At 46.6% G+C, this 20749-nt stretch overlaps 1 protein-coding gene across 1 annotated transcript in view; it reads left to right on the top strand.

The window, feature by feature from the left end:
* The window catches only part of TMC1 (transmembrane channel like 1), a 133655-nt gene extending 118237 nt beyond the window's left edge, over window positions 1-15418 (top strand). The window contains exons 16-21 of the mRNA XM_044445923.1: window positions 1572-1639; window positions 4293-4532; window positions 10917-11042; window positions 12222-12300; window positions 12405-12513; window positions 15113-15418. Of these exons, the coding sequence (XP_044301858.1) occupies window positions 1572-1639; window positions 4293-4532; window positions 10917-11042; window positions 12222-12300; window positions 12405-12513; window positions 15113-15351 (861 nt within the window). The 3' untranslated portion in view covers window positions 15352-15418. The remainder of the gene's footprint in view (window positions 1-1571; window positions 1640-4292; window positions 4533-10916; window positions 11043-12221; window positions 12301-12404; window positions 12514-15112) is intronic.
* Window positions 15419-20749: the final 5331 nt, after the last annotated feature.

The raw sequence follows: 20749 nt of genomic DNA, 5'->3' as shown, positions 1-20749 counted from the left end.
CCAGTGCTATCGTTTAATGGCAGCCATGGAATATTTCACAATAGCGCCTTGCTTTTGCTTTATCTGGACACCGTTCTTTGTAGAGTGCTAAAGCTTTTGCATTTTAATGTTGCCCAATGAGTTAGGAACAATTGATTAATGCTTTATTCGAGGCTTAATGACTCTGTGAGTCATTCAATTTCTCACATCACAATTAAGGGAGTATTATATATGGAGGGATTCTTTGTGCTGATCCAACAACACAGAGCATCTGAGCCCAAGCAGGCATTTTGCATTTATTATAGACAATCACTATTTTGGCAGGGCTCCTGTGTATTTTTGCAGCAGTGTGACAAGCAGAGATTCAGCAGATGGACTTTTCCCCAGGACTTCATCTGAATGCCAGGGGAAAAAAAGTCCATCTGCTGATTTTTTTTCTTATCATACAGTTGCTCAAGAAACAAGAATGTATGCCAGCGATATGTTGGTACCTATAGTCTGAGCTGCATACACTTCCAACATACTTTAAACCTTCAGAACCGGTGCTAGGTGGGATTCTGCCCCCATTCCCACACTATCAGTGTTGTGAATACCTGTCCTGGCCAAGATCTTTACTGAAATGAAAGGAGCACGTGATTCAGTGTTTGTCGGAAAGGTTTCCTTTTGGATGTGGATTTGGCAAAAAACAATGAAGAGAAGGCTGTTGTATCTGAGTTCACCACATTGCCAAGTTGAGAGGGAGGGGAGTAGTGGGGAAACCACAGCTCTGGGATTGTGAACTGGGAAAGGTTCAGAGAAGGGCAACGAAGATGATCAGGAGACTGGAAATGAACACCCATGAGGAGAGATTGAAAGAAATGCTTGGGTTTAGCCTTGAGAAGAGAAGGCTGGCAGGAAATGTGATAGCACTCTTCAAGTACTTGAAAAGTTGTCAAACGGAGGAAGGCCAAGATCTCTTCTTGATCACCCCAGAGTGCAGGACATGGAACAATGGGCTCAAGTTACAGGAAGCCAGATTCTGGCTGGACATCAGGAAAAACTTCCTGACTGTTGGAGCTGTACGACAATGGAACCAAGTACCTAGGGAGGTTGTGGGCTCTCCCACAGTGGAAGCATCCAAGAGGCAGTTAGACAGCCATCTGTCAATGATGCTTTAAGTTGAAGTCCTGCACTGAACAGGGTGTTGGGCTTAATGGCCTTATGGGCCCCTTCCAGCTCTACTGTTCTGTGATTCTATGACTTTCTATGACACTGTCTGTAATCTGAAATGTTAAGAAGCACTTGCTATTGCTTGCTTTGTGATTTAAAAAAAGCTTTCAAAAGATCAAAATACTAGATTCAATCACAGCTATTCCAACACTATATGAGGCCCTAGCATTTGATGTTAAAAGAAAAGAAAAAAAAATCAAATAGAACAATCAGATGGCATTTGGACACTATATTTCATATTTGTTCAGGGTATATAAATTATTTCTGATGATTCTGGAATTTTGTTCATATGCTGGGGAGACAAAATTGGTAGTGCAAAATTGTAGTCTTTGCATATAAGATGTATTGCAAATCTAAGAGCAACTTCTGTGCCTTTTCTTCAGCCTTCGTATTCAGAATTTGATATTAGTGGAAATGTGTTGGGTCTGATCTTCAATCAAGGCATGATCTGGTAAGAGTCAGAGCCCATAAACTGTACCTTGGATAACCTGCTTGGACTAAGGCTTGCCAATGCTAATTGCAAACTCTTTCACGCTGCATGTGAAGTGTCCAGGGTTAATGCAGAAAAGCACCCTTGTCTTTTTGGCTCTTGAGTTTCCATTTCATTGTCTCAGTTTCACTGTGGCAGTGTGACTAAACTGAAATCTTGGCTGGATGCTGTGAAATAAATTGGTAACAATTGGGGATTAATGGAATGGCAAATCAGGCTCTTTCTCTGAAAGTACAGTGATGTTGGATCTCGCCTTTCCAGTGTGACAAATAGTTGTCCTGCACAGTTTGTGTAGGGCGAAGTTTAACTTCAGGAAGTGTGCTGTGTACATGGCTATCATCATCACCATCACCACTGAACGGATTGTATCAAGATGATACGATTGACAAAACCACTCCTTACTCAGTGCTTCTTTCTTGCCCTACAAGGTGTTTCACCTCTGTGACCAAAACACAGGACCTTACTAAAGGTCATAACACATCAAGACTCTGAGTTGGATTCTGTTTTGCACAAAGGACTTTTGTCTTTAAAAGTTACCACTGGCAAGCACCCATGAGAAGCCTTCTCACCAGAAAGCTCATAGCCCTGTGGTTTCCTTGAGGGAGGATGACTAACCTCTGATGCTTCTAAAGCCTATCCTGAAATTGCAGATTCCCACCCCACGCACATGAGCTGCATCTTATGATGTGATTATGTATATGTGGGGATCAAAGCAGAGTGTTGTGTCTTCTGCCACCCTGTCTCTTTGCATCTCAGCCTTTTCCCAGATCTCAGCCTGAGGGAGGTTCACAGTCCGGCTGACAACTTTCCCATCCCACACAACAGCTGGGATGCCAACTGCTCAGTTCTCTGAGCAGCTGAACAATTCTGTGCCACTGCACCCACACAGCTTTGCTGGTGTGATGCAAGAAAATGCAGATGCTCCTCCAAAGGAACAGTCGTGCTGCTGTGAGTCCAGTGCGATACTTCAGCTATGATAGTCAAATAACCAATTTGGGGAAAACCTGCAGCTTTAGTGACCCTTTTCCTGGATTTTGATGCTGCTGTTCAAATCTAGCACTACGCACCCCACATTGTTCAGACACTGATCAGGGGCTCTGACATCTGAGTCTATATACATTTCTTTGAAGCAGGAAGTGAACTATCAAGGCAAGCTGAAAACTGCCTGGATTTTGCAGAATTTTAGGAAAATTCTGATTGTTACGTCGAAGTCTAGGTGAAGGGACTGCAACCCTGCCTGTGGGCCAGCTGTGGCTCTAGCATGCCATGGCCCAGCCTGCACAGCTTCTTGGTGTTCCTTGAGGGTTCAGGCCTTAGGCTCCCAATCCCACCCCCAAAGAACACCCCCCACCACAGGGATGCCTCCACCCTGGGGCTGATATCTTACCTTTTCATCATTTATTACCTGTCATATGATTGTGAAGGAATCATATTAACTAGGATAAAGCGAAATGCAGGTCACAGCAGGAATCAAAGTCAATGATCCAAACACTGTAACAAATGAAAATGCAATACACAGGTTAGGTTATTGCAACCATTTGTTCTCTGTCAAGGGCGGCAGTCCATTAGGAGCAATCTGTTGGGGGCACAGAAAGGGGCAGGGCAGAGGCCAGAGTCCGAAGTGGGTAGGACACCCCTTTCCCAATCTCACTTGCTGCTGTCCCCTTTTCTCTGTTTCTCTCCTCCTTCGTTTCTGTCTTGTGGGCTCTGGGGGACGTGCAGATGCCTCCTGCCAAACTCTTATTGGTTGGCTTTCGAAAATCAGTAAAAGGTTGCAGGAAAGCAGGGCAGGAGTGGCATGCAGCCCTGGGGCTACCTCCTGCCCACCCCTGCTATAAATGTACTTTCATAGCTTGGCAACCGTATTGACGCAGGAGATCTTTCAGAAGAATCTGTTTTTGGTTAGATCATTGACTACCAAGCAAGTTAAAAATGCTTTCTGCATTGGAAAGTTCTGCCAATACAGGGTGTGTGTGTGTGTGTGTTTTAAATAACCCCTTCTTCAATCATACAGAGATTCTCATAGCAGAAAAAAACAACTTTATAAACAAATTTAAAAGCTGTTAAAGCCATAAAAATAATACCATTTAGTAATACAGTAGAGGAAAATGCTAACATACAACAAAACTGAACTGGCATATTTAAAAGGCCTTAGAAAATAAAAAAGGCCATCAGCTGAAGTTATATTGCGAAAAGGGAGGAGCAGGAGGAAGGAAGGAAGGAAGGAAGGGAGGGAGGGAGGGAGGGAGGGAGGGAGGGAGGAAGAAAATCTTAGGTGGATAGAGCTTTTTATCAATATCACATAATTGCTTAGGAATATTTTAATATGGTAAGTGGTATATAAATCTAATAAGCAAATATAAAAAGCAAGCTAGTAGGCAAAATCTTAATTGGTCCACCATGAGCATGAATACTTCGGAGACAGATTGTGCACAACACCTCTGGAAACACTGACCAGTCAAATAATGTGGATGAAGAATAATATCTTGTAGGCTTCAAGTTGTTAAGCAGAGTTTGTGACTGGAAAAACAAAGGAACATCCGAGCTAGGCAGTGGTTTGTATATAGGCCACAGTAGCCTTTTTATGACGGAATGGTTGCTTTAATGTTTCTAGGATGGGCTCTTTCTATGCTCCATGCCTCCCAGCTATCAATGTCCTTCGTCTCCATACATCTATGTACCTGCAGTGCTGGGCCGTGATGTGCTGTAACGTCCCACACGAACGAGTCTTCAAAGCCTCAAGATCAAACAACTTCTACATGGCCATGCTGCTGTTCATTCTCTTCCTCTCCACTCTGCCGGTTGTCTACACAGTTGTCTCCATTCCACCATCTTTTGACTGTGGCCCGTTCAGGTCTGTTGCTTTTCATACCCATTTCTTTCCTGTTCATGAGTTGGCTAAATGCACTGGCCTGGTTCGCATGATCACTGTGGCTCACCTTGGCTTATTGCAGCCATGATGGGTTGAGCTGCGTGCCAGTGGCCATTCTGAAGAATCACGCTACAGCGGGTGACCCAGACGCTTGCCATGGCATCCATGCCCAGACAGGATGTGTTGCTGGAGTGGTTAATACACAACCAACAGACCTACAATAGCCCAGTGGGTCAGTGCACTCCTATGACAGAAAGACACAACTAATGCTTATCAAAATGAACACAACAGAGGCATCCTATGCGCACTTAAGTTGTCAGTAAGTCCCACTGTATCCCAGTGCCAGTGTACTTCTAAGCTACCATATCAAATGGGGGCACAACCTCTAATCAGGTATTAAGGAGCCCTGTAGCCTCACCAGGCGTCTTTCCCCTTTCATTCTCTCAATTTCCTTCTTGCTCACAAAAGACAGAATCAACTATTTCCTGAGCAAGTTCCAGGCAATTTTAGTCCTTGCTATTTCATGGCGCTGTTTCCCCAGCTGTGTCCCTCTTCCTTTAACAGCTGAGTGGCATGTAGAAGTTCAACACAGGAAACGGTTCCAAAGATGGAGATTCCATGATGGTGAAAATTGTCTGCTGAATTATTTTCTCACCATGCAGAGACTGTGAGCATATTCTGTAGGAAATAGATGGTGGATCCTGTGAAGGCAATGGAATTGTTTCCAGGAGCAGGACCAAGAGAGGGAGATTCCTGCAGCCCCCCTCCCCTTGCACCCTCAACATCTGCTGCAGGGAAACTCTCCAGGGCAGGGTTGCAGGTGGAACAGTGGGGAGGAAAGGAGGAGAAATTCTCATTCGAGGAAAGGCTGGTGGAAAAGGTGTTCACAACGCTAGATATTGGGGGCGGAGGGGGTGCTTAAGGCAAATGTACAGGAGTCATTTCTGTTTTGTTTATTTTTCCCTCTCAGTCTTGCACACACATCTTCATGTGATGGGTTCTCATTAGTGCTAATTTATCAATTGTTTAGAGTGTACAGTCTTATAAAGGAATTCATTTATTGTGATGCTGTTTACCATGTATATGTGACTCCTGCAAATAACTAAATGAAAAAGAGTCTTAGAGTTTTAAAACAGTGGATTTGGATCCCTATGTGGTGACTATAAAAGCTGGTTTACCTGAGCTCTTTAAACCATGGTTTGTTGGTGCCCTGTCTCTGCCCTGCTCCTGAATTCCACATTTAGTTAACAACTAGGATCGCCCTGTTCAAATGAATTAGTGCAATGTCTGAAGCCTACACTGCAGGGTTTTGTTTTGGTTTTTTTTTAGCAATTAAGTAACTCAAAGTTAACCTGTGATTAGTTCCTGGATAAACTCTTGGTTGATTAATTAGTAAATAACCCAGTATCTGACATCATGGTAACTATGTACCAAAGGGGTGGTGGTGATGTAGATTGTTAATTGAGAGTGGGAGCATGCTAGAGGTGGCACGCCAGCTCGTTTCTGTAAGATTTGGCAATTGGTGGGTCAACTCTATGTCTAAGCCTGGCTCCAACCCAATATTTATAACTTAAAAAGAAATCAGGAAAGCCAATAGCTACAAAGTGCATACAGCAGAAGAAAGCTACTTTGCCTTACAAAAATGGCAAACCGTGGGTGACATCTAAAGGTGGATCTATGTAAATACAGTCCGAGAATTTGCCCAAGTGCAGCTGCAGATAGAGGCATAAGGTGCTGTCAATATATACATTCCTTGTGGTCAAATAATTATTACTTCTGCTACCACATTCACATCTTTTGTAAACAGCAACTAAAAATAATGGCATTTTCAGCTAATCACTCTCTTGATGGAACTTCATCTCACAATACTTTTCCAGATCAAGATGCCCTTAAATGTACAATACCCATCATGGATCTTTTCATCCAGGAGGACCAATATGTTGAACTTCTCTCTAAGCAGAAGTTCCGGCTAGAGCATTCAGTCTGGGGTGCCTGCACAAGCGAGTGCCCCTGCTTGGCTGCTAGTGAGCAGGGTGAAGACCTGCAGGACTCTTTGCACCACAGACGTGTGAGCTGTCACCTTCCCCTTGGTCTGGTCCACAGGCCAGGAATTGTACCTGCACCAGCATCAGGGATGGAAGTGAGACTGAACTACCAGTTAGGGTGGCCACTTAAGCATCGTTGAAGGATAGGAAGTAAATTTGCATATGCAGATTAACATATATAGGCACACATTAGGAAAATGTGTGTGTGTGTGTGTATTTTTTAAAAAGCACAATATAGTCCACTATAGTGGAGAAGATTGACTAAGCACATAATCCTGTCCAAGTTTAGACAGGAAAAAAGTCCTCCAATAGCCAACATGCCCCAAACAGCATATCTTCCGGGAACTGCATATCTTCCGCCCACCTCCAGCATCACGCCGCTCCCGGGCAAGCGAATGCAGGCAGACGCACGCGGCTGCGACCTCGACGGCAGCCAGCTCCACCGGCCAGCGCGGCCGCACGCGGCGCCGGAGAGCGCCGCCCGCCAGCCCAGGTGATCGGGCGCGCGCGGTGCGCGACGGGGCGGGTCTCGGAGGCGCCCTGCGGAGTCAAAGCCGTGGCAACGGCCGGGGCCGGCGGCCGAAGGGCCGGCGGCCGAAGGGCGGCGACCAAAGGGGTCGCCGCCGTTTGGGGTGCCGTTCGGGGGGACGAGAGGGGGGCTGGGCTGGCCATGGACTCTTGTTGAAATAGGCTTGCCTACTGCTGATTCTCAGGGAAGAGGAAGGATCCCCTTTTTCTTTTTTTCTTTTTTTTTCTTTTTTCTTTTTATCGTTCTTTTTCTCCTCCTCCGACCTACTTTATAATCTTACCCTGCTTTAATTAGTGCTTTGAGTCATTCCTGGCCATGTCGACGTTTATATATCCTGGGGAACCCACGGGGGCTGCTATTGGCGTGGTCACGGGCAATGGTCGTTACAACAATAGGGGCTTAACGTGTCCACGTAGAAGAAGGATGGACAGATGGCTGACACCTGTTCCTCCTTCTGATCCTGCCCCCAACCAGAGGGCGCCAGGTAGCCTTGTCAACCACCCCTCGGGTCTGACGGTGCTGCTGCTCAATGCCAGGTCGATCAATAATAAATCTTCCCTCATCCATGACTTGATTGTGGATGAGGGGGCCGACCTGGCTTGCATAATGGAGACCTGGGCGGGAGAGGGACGGGATGTTGCCCTCTCCCAGTTGTGCCCGCCCGGGTATCTGGTTCAACACTGTTCACGCCCAGAAGGGAGAGGAGGGGGAGTCGCGTTGGTTTACAGAGCCTCCATCTCTCTCACGGGCCTTCCGGTCCCTTTGAGACCAGGGCTGGAGTGCCTCTACTTGGTGTTGGGCGAACGAGACAGATTGGGGATTCTATTGGTGTACCGTGCACCTTTCTGCCCAGCAGTCTCCCTATCTGAGCTGACAGAGACCGTCTCGGATCTGGTGTTGAGGACCCCCAGGATGTTGGTCCTGGGGGACTTCAATCTCCATGCCGAGTCTGGACTGACCGGGGCGGCTCAGGACTTCATGACCTCTATGACGGCCATGGGCCTGTCTCAACACGTCACTGGCCCTACCCATGAACGTGGACACACTCTGGACCTGGTATTCACGACGGGGCAGGTAGAGGATGACCTGAGGGTGAAGAACTTATGTTTGACTCCCCTGTCATGGTCAGATCACCTCCTGGTGAGGTTTGTGCTCGAGAGCGGCCTCTCCCTCTATAAGAGTGCGGACCCGATTGTATGGGCCCGCCCCCGGAGCCGGATGGATCCGGATGGATTCCTGGGGGCCCTGGGGGAGTTTCCGGTGGACAAGACTGGTGCTCCTGTCGAGGCTCTGGTCGAACTGTGGAACGGAGAGATGACCAGGGCTGTGGACACGATCGCTCCTAAGCGTCCTCTCCCACCGGGCAGAGTCCGCTCTTCCCCTTGGTATACACCTGAATTACGGGTGATGAAGCGAGCTGGGAGACGGCTAGAGCGTAGGTGGAGGAAATCACGGGATGAATCTGACCGAACACACTTGAGAGCCCACTATCGGGCCTATGCTGTGGCGGTGAAGGCGGCGAAAAAGAAGTTTTTTTCCGCTTCCATTGCCTCCTCACAATGCCGTCCAGCGGAGCTTTTTTGAGTGGTGCAAGGCCTGGTTCGCCTGGGTCCCAAGGAAGATCCGATGCCACCCTCAAAGGCCCGCTGTGACGACTTTGCCAGGCATTTCAGGGAGAAAATCGCTCAGATTCGTCACGAGCTGGACTCCACTAATGAATCAGAGGTCTCTGAGGAGTCGCCAATGCCACCGTCTGGTCCAAAATTACTGGAGGAATTTCAATTATTGCGGCCCAATGATGTGGACAAGGTGCTTGGAAGAGTACGTCCCACCACTTGCCTATTGGATCCTTGCCCGTCTTGGTTAATAGATAACTCCAAGCACGGGATTGGGACCTGGATCTTGGAAGTGGTTAACGCTTCTCTGAGGGAGGGTCGAGTGCCTGCCCCTTTAAAGGAGGCGGTAATACGACCGGTCCTGAAGAAAGCGTCACTGGATCCAGAGATGGCCACTAACTATAGACCTGTGGCCAACATCCCGTTTCTGGGCAAGGTGCTGGAGCGAGTGGTGGCGGGACAACTCCAAGCACTCTTGGAGGAAACTGATTATCTGGATCCTTTTCAGTCCGGCTTCAGACACGGGTACAGTACTGAATCTGCCTTGGTCGCCCTGTACGACGACCTGTGCAGGGAGAAGGACAGGGGGAGTACATCCCTGTTGGTTCTTCTGGACCTCTCGGCGGCTTTCGATACCATCGACCATGGTATCCTTCTGGATAGACTTGCGGGATTGGGGGTTGGAGGCACTGCTTTGCAGTGGTTCCGCTCCTATCTCGACGGTCGATTCCAGAAGGTAGTGCTGGGGGACCATGTCTCTACGTCATGGCAGTTATGCCATGGGGTACCACAGGGCTCCATTCTATCCCCTCTGCTATTTAACATCTATATGAAACCGCTGGGAGAGGTCATCAGGAGGTGTGGGCTGCGGAATCATCAATACGCTGATGATACCCAGCTTTACCTCTCATTCTCCACTAATCCAGGTGAGGCAGTGGCTGTGCTGAACCGGTGCTTGGCCGAGGTAAGGGAATGGATGAGGGCCAATAAACTGAAACTCAACCCAGACAAGACGGAGGTCCTGTTGGTTGGCGGATCGGGTTTCGGAGAGGGTGGATTTGACCTGGTCCTGAATGGTGCAACACTCCCTCTTAGGGATAAGGTCCGCAGCTTAGGAGTACTCCTCGACCCGGAGCTTTCTTTGGAAGCTCAGGTGACAGTGGTAGCAAGGAACGCCTTCCTTCAGCTTCGGCTGATTAATCAGCTGCGCCCCTACCTGGAATACGACTGCCTGGCGACGGTGACACACGCGCTGGTAACTTCCCGCCTAGACTTCTGTAACGCGCTTTACGTGGGGCTTCCCCTGAAGACAGTCCAAACACTTCAATTGGTGCAAAATAGAGCTGCCAGGTTGCTGACGGGGACGGGGCGTTATGCTCACATGACTCCAGTCCTCCGTCAGCTTCACTGGCTTCCCATTGAAGCCCGGGCCCAATTCAAGGTGTTGATTATGACCTACAAAGCCCTAAACGGCTTGGGTCCTGGCTACCTGAACGAGTGCTTACGTCCGTATATGCCCGACCGCCCTTTGAGATCTGCGGGAGAGTCCCTTCTCCGGGAACCCTCCATGAAAGAAATTAGGAGAGTAAGTACCCGGAGGAGGGCTTTCTCTGCGGTGGCGCCCAACCTATGGAATTCACTCCCCAAAGAGGTCCGCCTGGCACCGTCGTTACTGGTTTTTCGGCGCCAGGTAAAGACCTTTTTATTTAAACATCATTTCAATTGTTAAAACATATGATCTGGCCTGGGCAACTTCTTCTTCCTTCTCTTTCTCCTCCTATATTTTTATTTTATACTGATAATTTTAATTTTGTATTTGTAAATCAATGTATTTTTGTATTGTTATATTTAATGGTAATTTATTATGTACTATTGTATTTCAATGTATTTTATCATGTTGTAAGCCGCCCCGAGGTTTCGGCAAGGGGCGGCATAGAAATGTTATAATAATAATAATAATAATAATAATAACAACAACAACAACAACAACAACAACAACAACAACAACAACAGCAACAACAACAACAACAACTGCAGAAATTCTTTTCTGTCTAAACATGCATAAGATAATACCTTTAGTGACCTGTATATCTGCTAGCTATTGATGGGCAACTTAAATAGGCATTTTTACAAAAGCACTGACTGTTTGTCTGTCTCTCTGTTTCTGTGTTGACAGTGGAAAAAACAGAATGTTTGAGGTCATTGGAGAAACCCTGGAGCATGATTTTCCTTCCTGGTTTCAGAAAGTCTTTAATCTTGCCTCAAACCCTGGTGTGATCCTGCCCTTCATACTACTGATGGTGTATGTACAGCCTCCTTGTTTAGCTTCCTGTGGGCATGCACGCTTTATTTGTTTAGTTATACATGTTTATTACATTTGTACCCTTCACTTCCTCCAAGGAGGTCAAGGAAGCATATGTGGCCCCACACCTGCTGCTCTATCCCCACAGGAATCCTGCAAGGAAGTTAGGCTAAAAGACAGGGGCTGGCCCAAGACAGACACTGAGATCTGTGGCAGAGCCAGTTTCTCTGGTCCTGTTGCTGTTATGTGCCATCAAGCCATTTTTGACCTGTGAATGAAAGTACTCCCAAATGACAGTCCCGATCAGCTCAGCTCACTTGCTGAGTTAGGGCTGAGCACATGAAGAAGTCTGAGGACCGGAAGAGGGTCAGATCCCAAGAGGATCGTTGCAACCCTGGCCATGACACCTACTGCCCATACAAAATGGCAGACTGCCCTGCTCTGCTCTTGTCAATTCAAGGCTGAGGCCTCCTTTCTGGAGTCAAGCCATGCCTCTGGTCCTGCTCTATCCCATTTACAACACTGGCTCTTCCTTGCTTTCCTCATCCCAGTTTTCATTCTGCTATAGACCAAGAAAACATATAAAGGACACACAGGCTTCCGTATAGCTTGAGGTGTCTGAACCTGCCTAATCATGGAAGCTAAGCAGGGCTGGGCTGGGCTGAGATCTTGATGGGTGACTTGAGGTCTGCCCTAAGGAGGTGGTTAGACTGGGTGGCCTGCCAGGCCCCTTCCAGCTGTATGATTCTGTGATTCTGTGATACTAGGACTATTTAGGGATAGAGAAAATGTGTGTGTGTGTGAGCAGTGCTCATCGCTTCCTTTGTAACGTGCTAATCCCCTTCTTTGCTGAATTTCTGGGATGAGAGTTTCCCTTACTGCAGAGACCAGGGAATGGGGGGACGCTAGTGTGTCTGTGTGGGGTTGTGTGTGTAATGGTGGTGGTTGAAATGCCAGTATAAGCACTCAGGGAACATTAAAGCACAGCTCTGCCTAGGGACCCATTTGCTTGTCTCAGCTGCTGAGAATGAAGAAGGCTGTCTGTCTAGTGAAGTATTTTGAAGCAGAGGGAAGGCCCACAGTTCCAGGCGTGCCTCAGCCAGCGTTCTTGAACAGTCTTGGATTGAGATATGAATCGTGCAACACACGTCGCCAACACAGTATTTGTTTTCCCTTCAGCCTGAGTATCTACTATCTCAATGCCACATCAAAAGGGTATAAGGATATGAACATGGAGCTCAAGAAGAAATTGCAGAATGTAAGAAACGGATGGCCAAAGATGGTCGATTCTGATTTTCTCTATAGGCACTGGTTGGTCTCAAGAATAATTATGGGATGCTGACTTTTCTTCTTTCTGCTTAGCAAGCAGAGGAGAACAAAAGGAGGAACAAACAAAAAGCCCAACAGCCCCAGGATGCTGAAGATATCTTCGGCACTGAGCCTAAACAGAACACATCTAAGGGAGAACCTGGTAAGAAATGGCTTGGCGATCTTTGTGTTTCTTTGCTCTCCATTACACCCTCTTCTACCTCTCTGCCCCTTCCCTACCTCCAAAAAAAAAGCTGTTTGCCTCTAATCTGTTGGCTATCAGGCCGAAACTCCACTGTTGCACCTTAGACCATCTTTGCCTGTCTGAGGGCAAGTATCTGTTAAATCTTTGCCTAGCAGGCAACCAGCGTGAAATTCGAACTCACAAAGAAGGCAGGCCTCCACACATTGCACGAAATCACTACTTCCTGTTTGTCCTTGTCCCAACTGGTGCAGTGTGCCACAAACAAAACATGAACTAGAAGTAAGTGTGGAGCTGTTACCCAAGCACACATGCCCATTCAAGGGTACCAAGTCACAACAATTATATGCTTTGTATTAACCAGTGAATTAGGCATTTGTAAAGTGTAAAAAGAAATACACCAGTGTCTAAACATTTCTGTTATTTTCTGTTAATGTCATACAAGTAGCATGTTAAATACTAAGATTCCAAGGTGATAATAGCTAATAGGCTGAGCCAACCTTTTAACAGAAATAGATAGGCAGGCCAGGCCTGAGCTAACTGTGAATTAAACCCCAGCGTGAAGTTCAGGATGCATGAGGAATCCATCCAAGGTTGGGAATCTATCAGGTTCCCTGGGCACAACTCCCTGGAGTCTGGCCCACTTTGAGCCTGGGTTCCCAGTGAGCATGCTCAGCCTCCAGTGCCTGCTGGTGTCCCAGCGCAGCCGCCCAAGCTGCAGCTGTTCCTCATGCTGAAGAAGGCTGGTTGTGGTGAGCCTGCCAGGAGAGCAGCCCCGCAGCTGCTGGGCAGGCAGCTTCCCTCTTTCACACCAGCTGCAGCTGCCTTTGGGGCTGCTGATGCTGAGGTGGAGGAAGGTTGCCAGCTGCATCGGGGCTCAGTGGCCATTCACAGACTTCCTCCCAGTTTGGTTCTCTTTGGAAGACACAAGAGGCGGCATGTGAATGCTTGGAGGGACGGATGCCCTACCTGAAGTCACCAGAGACACATGAGAAGAAGCTGGCGTGTGCGCTCCCTAACATCCACACTGTGATTAACAGTCACATGTTTGTGAGCAACCCTGTCCTCTTGGAGTGCTATGGAAAGTCTTTCCTGGTTCTTTGCTTCTCATTTTAGCATCCCAACTAACCGTAAGCAGGGCTGACATCAGGTCGACATGGCTGTGCACCTGCCCAGGGTCCTCGGCCCCAGAAAGGACCAATGAAAAGAGCACCTTGGCCTTGCTCCTCCTCTTTATCAGCTTGCTTGTCCACTCTGGCCCAGAAAATGGAGGCAAGGAGCGGCGGCAGGGCCCTGGCCTCCTTGCTCCTTGGTACACCACCTGCCAAGCAAGCATCAGTGCTGCTGAGCGAGAGGAGCAGCAAGAGCAGCTGGTGGCGGTGGTAGTCGAGGGCCCCCAGCCCTCTGCAGCAGGCTCTGCAGTGCCATGTGCCGGGAGCGTTCCGTGCCAGGTGAGTCGCTTGCTGAAGGCTGCTTGATTCAGCCAGGCATCCCATCAGCATCACTGCCGTACCAAAGGTGCCAAAGATGCTGCAGCGGCGGCTCAATTGCCCGTTCGGTGAGTTGTCCTAGATTCCACCCCACTGGCCTCTCCCAAAGAGACTGTCAGGTGCCAGACATATGTCATTTGTGAGTTTCCCCCACCCAGGCCACCACTGGGCCTTTTCTAACATTTGTGTCAAATGTTTGAAAGAGCAAGTGGGTGAAGCACAGTTCCACACTTCCTTGAAAGCCCTCATTTCTCCAGCTGGTCCTCCACAGTGCCAAAAGCCTTACTTTGAGGAAGGGGTTTGGGCAGGCACAAGGACTCAGTCTCAGACACTGGAGAACCCACACGTGAGAGGCAGAAGATCACTTCTTGTCAGGGACCTGGGACATGTGGTTTGCGACTGGCAAGACATGTCCAAAGAAGTGTGGTTTGAGATAAACAAAAGGAGGAAGGTTCACAGTTGGAAAGCCTCCCCCTGGGGCTGTATTTCCATCTCAAAAGCCCCTCTGGAGAATTGGGGCCTTCCTAAACAATGTGGGATGGCACATAGCAGGGGAAGGAAAGGGGAATAGATCAGAAGTGGGCAGAGCAGCCCCTGGTTTTGGGGTGGTTTCTCCCTCACTTCCTCCAGAGTTTCTCATGTCCCATTCGACACTGTCCTGGAGAACCCTCTTCCCTGCTAGAGAGGCCTTTTGTGGGGCAGAGGTGCTGCACAAATGGGGGGAAAGGAAAATGGATTGTCATCATGGAACTGTGGGTATGCTTTTCACTCCTCGGGTTTAAGTGAGTCCGACTTATGTTGCTCTGGCTGCTGTGCTGCTCCTGGCTCTTCCTTCACACCTGCCACCTTAGGATAACACTTCATGCATCTGATGAAGTGGCCTCTGGCCCATAAAATCTGATGCCATCATACATTTGATAGTCTTCCATGCGCTGCAAGACACACTGTAGTTTCTTCTAAACAGCTTCTTGTGTGGGAAATGCTTCAATCAGAAATTCACAATCCCCATCTCTGATTTTCAAAAATCAATGCTCTGCTCTAAAACAAAAGTGAAACCCAATCTGTTTCAGAGAAAGAAAAAGGAGAGACCAAGTCCAAGAAACAGGCAGCTCAAGAGCAGGAGGAAAAGCCTGGCGTCGCAAATGGAAAAGACCCTCCTCCTCCCAGGGGTGCCCTTGCCCCTCCCCCACGGATCGCAGTGACTCGGCCCCCAGTACCAAGAGGCTATGGCATGAATGGGCATCCCCCGGGAAATCCACGGTTTGGAGGCTTTCAGCCAAGGATGCCAGGACCACCCCTCAATTGCTGATCCAAAAAGCTTCCCAGCGGTTTGACAAGAGACCCTTCCCACGGCATCACACCATCCGCGACTCCAAATACTAGCAAAGGGAAGTATCCATTGTGATATTTCACTGTCGAAAGGAAATGGAGAACTAGACCCAAAGTGACTATCACAGATAGTCCTACTGTGCAAAGGACAGTCTTCCAGTGGAGGGGCTATTTGAAGGTGGCCCCCCTTTGATGGGCCATCTAGGTTTGTTTTAAAGAAGAGGGACAGGGCTCAAAGTTGCCCATCAATAGGTAGCATCTAGACAGCAGTCTCCACAAGTAACCAGGTCACAATCTTCCCCACTATGCTGCAAAGTGTTATATTCCAATTGAAGTAGGAGACATTATTTATGAATGTGCATCAAGATATAAATGAGTAGATTCTAATTGTATGTGAATCTGTGTCCTGTGCTTTCTTGGAGTGATGCATTTTCTCTTTCTCAGCCATCAGAAATGGGGTGCCTGGGATCTGGCTTAATAAGGCTATACATGGTTAGGACTCAAGACTTTTAACCATTGCTTTCTACAGTACAGATTATCTTAGTCTTTGATTAAGCTGAATGTAAACACAAGCAGCCTGGCCTTTGACTGTCACCTAGCAAAAAGAGAAGGGACTCACACTTGCTGTGATCGAAACTATACTTTCAAAAGACCACAGGTCAAGCAGTGGTGTAAACTATGAAATTAAAATTTAAAGAAAAGGATAGGTCTGTGTTGTTTTAATTTTAATAAAACAGCTGGATATTTTAGTGATCCAGATACACGTGGATCAACACTACAGGGTGGGAGAACTTAAATGTGCTTCCATTATCTTTAGTGGCTTAAATCCAGAAGTGGGGTTGCATGAGCCAAAGGAATTCCTTCTTTTTGATATTCCTTCCTCCTGCTGTAGTTTTCAACACTGCCTCTCATACTGCTTCCAAGACACCTGCTAACATCGAGGAAACAGAGTGGGGCAAAAGGAACTATTGTGAGGAAGAGGAGGTGAGGATGCTGTATTTGGGGAATGCAAGTTAAGTTGCAAGTCAGCATCCAGCCCTCTTGGACTTCCGGTTTGGACCTCCTGGGTCTTTCGGATGGCCTCCCCAGTTTCCCTGACTGCTTAACATGACTGGCTTTCCAGAGTTTGTGAAGTTGTTCTCCCATTGTAAAGGTAAAAATGCCTCTCCTAAGGCTCAGCTATTGGGAGTAACAGTGGCACCTGGCTGATATTTTTGGCATTTTGGCCCCACCCCTTTTGGTTTTAACTCTGCCCACCACAGGAATGCAGTCCCTGAGGGTGCCTCTAAAATAGAATTTGGTCCCCAGGGGTTCTGCACCCTGGTGTAGAGATTTCCCCTAATTTGAGTGTCTGTGAATGTTTCTTTCCTAGCATCTTGGATCACAGAATCCACTGAGAAGTTATCTTCTACACATCTCATCTAGGAGTAGTGCTAAAGTGTGTCCTTTTGAAAGGAAACTTCCCAGTGGGCTGTTCCTATAGGTTTTACTAAATAACATTGAATATAATTGGGGAAATGCACATTGCATTCCGTGTAAATATTACAGATTGTATGTTTCTGCTAGGAAGACCACACACACTAAAGTAATTCCTGTCTATTTTTATATATATGTAAAGAATTTTCCCAGATTTCCTTAGTTTTAGAAAGGAAAGGGAAATGCTATTTTAGGCTTTATATGAACATTTGTTGGATTTTTAATTTTTAATTATTTTTTGTCCTTTCCCTTTTTTATGCTGATTGTTCAGAGATCAAAAAGCATATTCTTTACTTCAAATTAAAAATGAAGTTTCCTTTCTGCTGAAGTGACCTTTCTACCAAAGTGGATCAGAGTTGACTAGGCCTCACTTTTGTTTGTAATAAAACTGCATCACCACCGGAGGGCAGAGCTCCACTTGGCTTTGTAAATTCACAGCTGTTTCTTTTGATATCATCTTGATATGGCAAAGAGGAGGTGTCAGAATTACAAATAGGCTGAATGAGCTGCAGCCCAGGGCTTCATAAACCTAGGGGGCCTCTGCCTCTCCCCCCGCCCAAGTAAAATAATTACCATTCATACTATTTAATTTTAGTAGTAAAAATCAGGGATGTACCTAGGCGAAATATTATTTTCTGACTAAAAAGGATAAAGAGTGATCTGTGCTCAACTATTTCCCAATATCACTTGCTTGATCTAAGCATTCTCTGTGTACAAGATGATAAACTGCAACTTACTGATTTCAATGATGATAAATTTTTATCCAAAAAAGCTTGAACGAAACTGGTCTGACTTTATATATACCATAGCTATGATTTCCCTATGAATGCTCTGTGTGAATGTCTTCATTAATTCCATACTTTTGTAAACTTATTAAAGGTTATTAGTGTATAAACAATCTTTTAATCAATGCTAACACTTCAATGTTATCTACTTTCATTGAGTAGATAAAGAAGAGAATGAGGCTTTGTTTCTCATTGCTATGAAGATGCCATGAAGTTTGGGCCTTCCAAGGTCTCCTAGTTTAGGCCCCCCAGTTGCTTTAATCCAGGACTGCCAGTAGGCCTCAAACCTAGCCCTGTGGATGGACATAGATTAGATGGTTTAAGGAAGACGGTTTGACAAGTTCATGGAGGCTGTGCGTATCAGCAGCTCTTAGCTGGCATTAAATGGAACCCACATGGTCAGATGCACCCCAAGGGGGCAAGCAGGACATCAGCTTTATGCTTTTTTGTGAGTTTCCAGATCTCTCTCTCTGGCCATTTGTGGACCCAGCAGATCCTGGATTAATCAGGAAAGGCACTGCATAAGCATGTGTGAATGTCACCACTTTCCACTTGCTTTTCAAGTCCCAAGTTTTCAAGTCCCACTCGTGTTTGTGGCAGAGCAAGTCAGAGAATGTGGAAACTAATCAAGCAGAGCAGGATATTTCTTTCCTTTTCTTTGGTGGAATTCCTGTTTCACTCTAGCCGTTTAAATGGTAATATTTGCAAGGTTCTATATTTCTCATTAAGACTCCAAAGGCTGCATTTCAAGTGGCCAGAGAGCTTTCGTTAAAGCACAGTATATTTCACAAGTATATTTCTAACAAGCAGTTAGAAGAAAAGAACACCCAGTTCTCAGGCAACTATGCCACACTGATCCTGGCAAACTGGATATTGCTGCATGGCGTACACTGTATATTATTCTTGTGTATATAACAGAAATATACACACATGCACACACGCATGCACACACAGTAGCTGACAGCTGCCTGCATTTTCAGATTCTCCATGAGGACTTCGATTAAGACAGTTTGTATTTATTTATTTATTAGATTTATAGCCTGCCTTTTTCAAAGTGGATTCCATCATTCTCTTCCTCCTGTTCTCAATCTTATCTTCTCCTCACAACAACAACCCTGTGAAGTACATCTGTGACTGGCGCAAAGACACCCAGTTGGCTCCATGGCGGAGCAGGGACTAGAACCCAGGTTGCCTGGGTACTAGAACCTGCGCTCTTAACCAGTGCACCACACTGGCTCTCATGATGCCTTTTCCCATTTAAAAATTGCCGAGTACAAGAAAACCTATTGTCTGGTACCCGACTCTGTTAAAATTCTATTTCTACCATGACTTTTGGGGAGAATGTTGGAGGAATACCTACTCAGAAAGGGGGCACTCTTTCCATGTTAATGTCCCCTCTTGGCAGCTAAGTGACACATTATGTTACATATGTAGTACAACTTATTGCGACCAGTTTGTTTACTTTAGCGTAAACACAGGGACCATTGCATAAGCCTCAGGGAGATTTAAACCATCTCACCCAGCCACAAAACTCACCCACTCCTTCTCCACACACCACAGAGAAAAAGAAAGAAATGAGTTTGGAAGAACATCTGTGCAGATTCCATTTGTCCTTTAGAAGACATTGCCGTCAGGTCTGGCATCAAATGTGGTCAGTGCTGGACATCTGCCAAGGGCCCACCGCAATGGAAGATCACTTAGAAGAATCCCCTGGAGTTGCTTCTCTGCTTCTCCATTGTGATGGCCTTGCTCATCGGCCGCTTGTTCTGGCCCAGATAACGAAGATGGCGAGAAGAAGGCATAGAAGCCGTCCCGCCTCCGTGCTTGCTGACTCTTTGCCAGTGGCAGCAATAGTAAAAAGAGGGCGAGGAGCAAGAGCAGCGGGGGACAACGGGTGTGAGGGGGTCGACCCACTGAAGGGGTCTTGCTCAGTTGGCCCCAACAACCCCTGGAGCAAGCCCTGACTGTATATGCGCCCTCTTGGCCCGACTGGGTTTTTAAAGAGGTATAATTCCTTGCATTCACTACTGCCATTCAGTGCCTCCAAAATCCACCCACCCAAATTCAGCCCGAGAGTTTAAAAGCAGTCAGTCAGAATTTAGATTGGTGTCTATCTTCCCGCTATGAGCAGCTGCATGTACCGATTTCCGCAGATGCAGGACTGCCCTTCCCACAACCCCACTAGGCTTTCGGCAGTCTTATTCCACACATGCTACAGATTTGTGGACTGCAGCTCTCTGGTTGTGTGAAGACTTAAGAACCTGGCCGTCTCAGTATGCTGCACACCAGTGAACTGCCTAATAGGTTGGCTTCTTGGCTATAATGTGGAGAATATTTCCTCCTAGAATGGTGCTTTGTTGCCTTCACATGATTCGATATCTGGGAAAGTGAAGCACTACATCTAGCACTGATTCTAATATTACATGCATTATTATATATATTGAGAGAGAGCGAGAAAGTGAGAGCGAGAGAGAGAGAGCGAGCGCATGGCAAATGATTCCCGCTCAAGCTGTGGCAAATACAATTTAAACAGATGTTTTCTATTTATTTGTACAATGCCTTATTTAAACAATGATAGATTTTGGTTTTAAATATTTAGCTTGTTTCTGGATTCTTTCATTTCATGAGCTCTCATTTCTGTAAGGTTTTGCCTTTTGGCCTCCCAATTATTATCCAGCTCCCTGGTGCCTGGTCCAGGATTGTTAGTAAATGTCTCACCTTCAAAATAAATAATTTATTCTATGAACACCCAAAGGTTACTGTTTTAGGGAAAGTGGGGTGGGGTGTTTAAAAATAAGAGAGCGACTATGCATGGTCTTCGTTCTCATACTTTTGCATTGCATTCACTTTTACAACCCAAATGTTAGGCAGCTAAAACAAAGCCTAATCATCACCGGGAGACTGTATAACATTGGAGAATTTGTAGCTGTCCAGAAAATTATGCAGTCCATCACCACTGACCACCCTGGCTGGAGCTAGTGGGAGTTGGAGTCCAACAACATCTGCCTGGAGAGATATAGGTTGCCCTCCCCTGTTTTATAGGCTGAACTTGCAGATATTCCACCACTCTTATCATTCCCTGGAAAAATCCAGGTTTATTTTATTTATTTGAAGCCT

Source organism: Varanus komodoensis, unplaced genomic scaffold (genome assembly GCF_004798865.1).
Source record: "Varanus komodoensis strain SLA01 unplaced genomic scaffold, ASM479886v1 scaffold5, whole genome shotgun sequence".
Taxonomy (NCBI): domain Eukaryota; kingdom Metazoa; phylum Chordata; class Lepidosauria; order Squamata; family Varanidae; genus Varanus; species Varanus komodoensis.
Note: the sequence above shows the minus strand (reverse complement) of the source record. Positions and strands in the feature narration are given on the sequence as shown.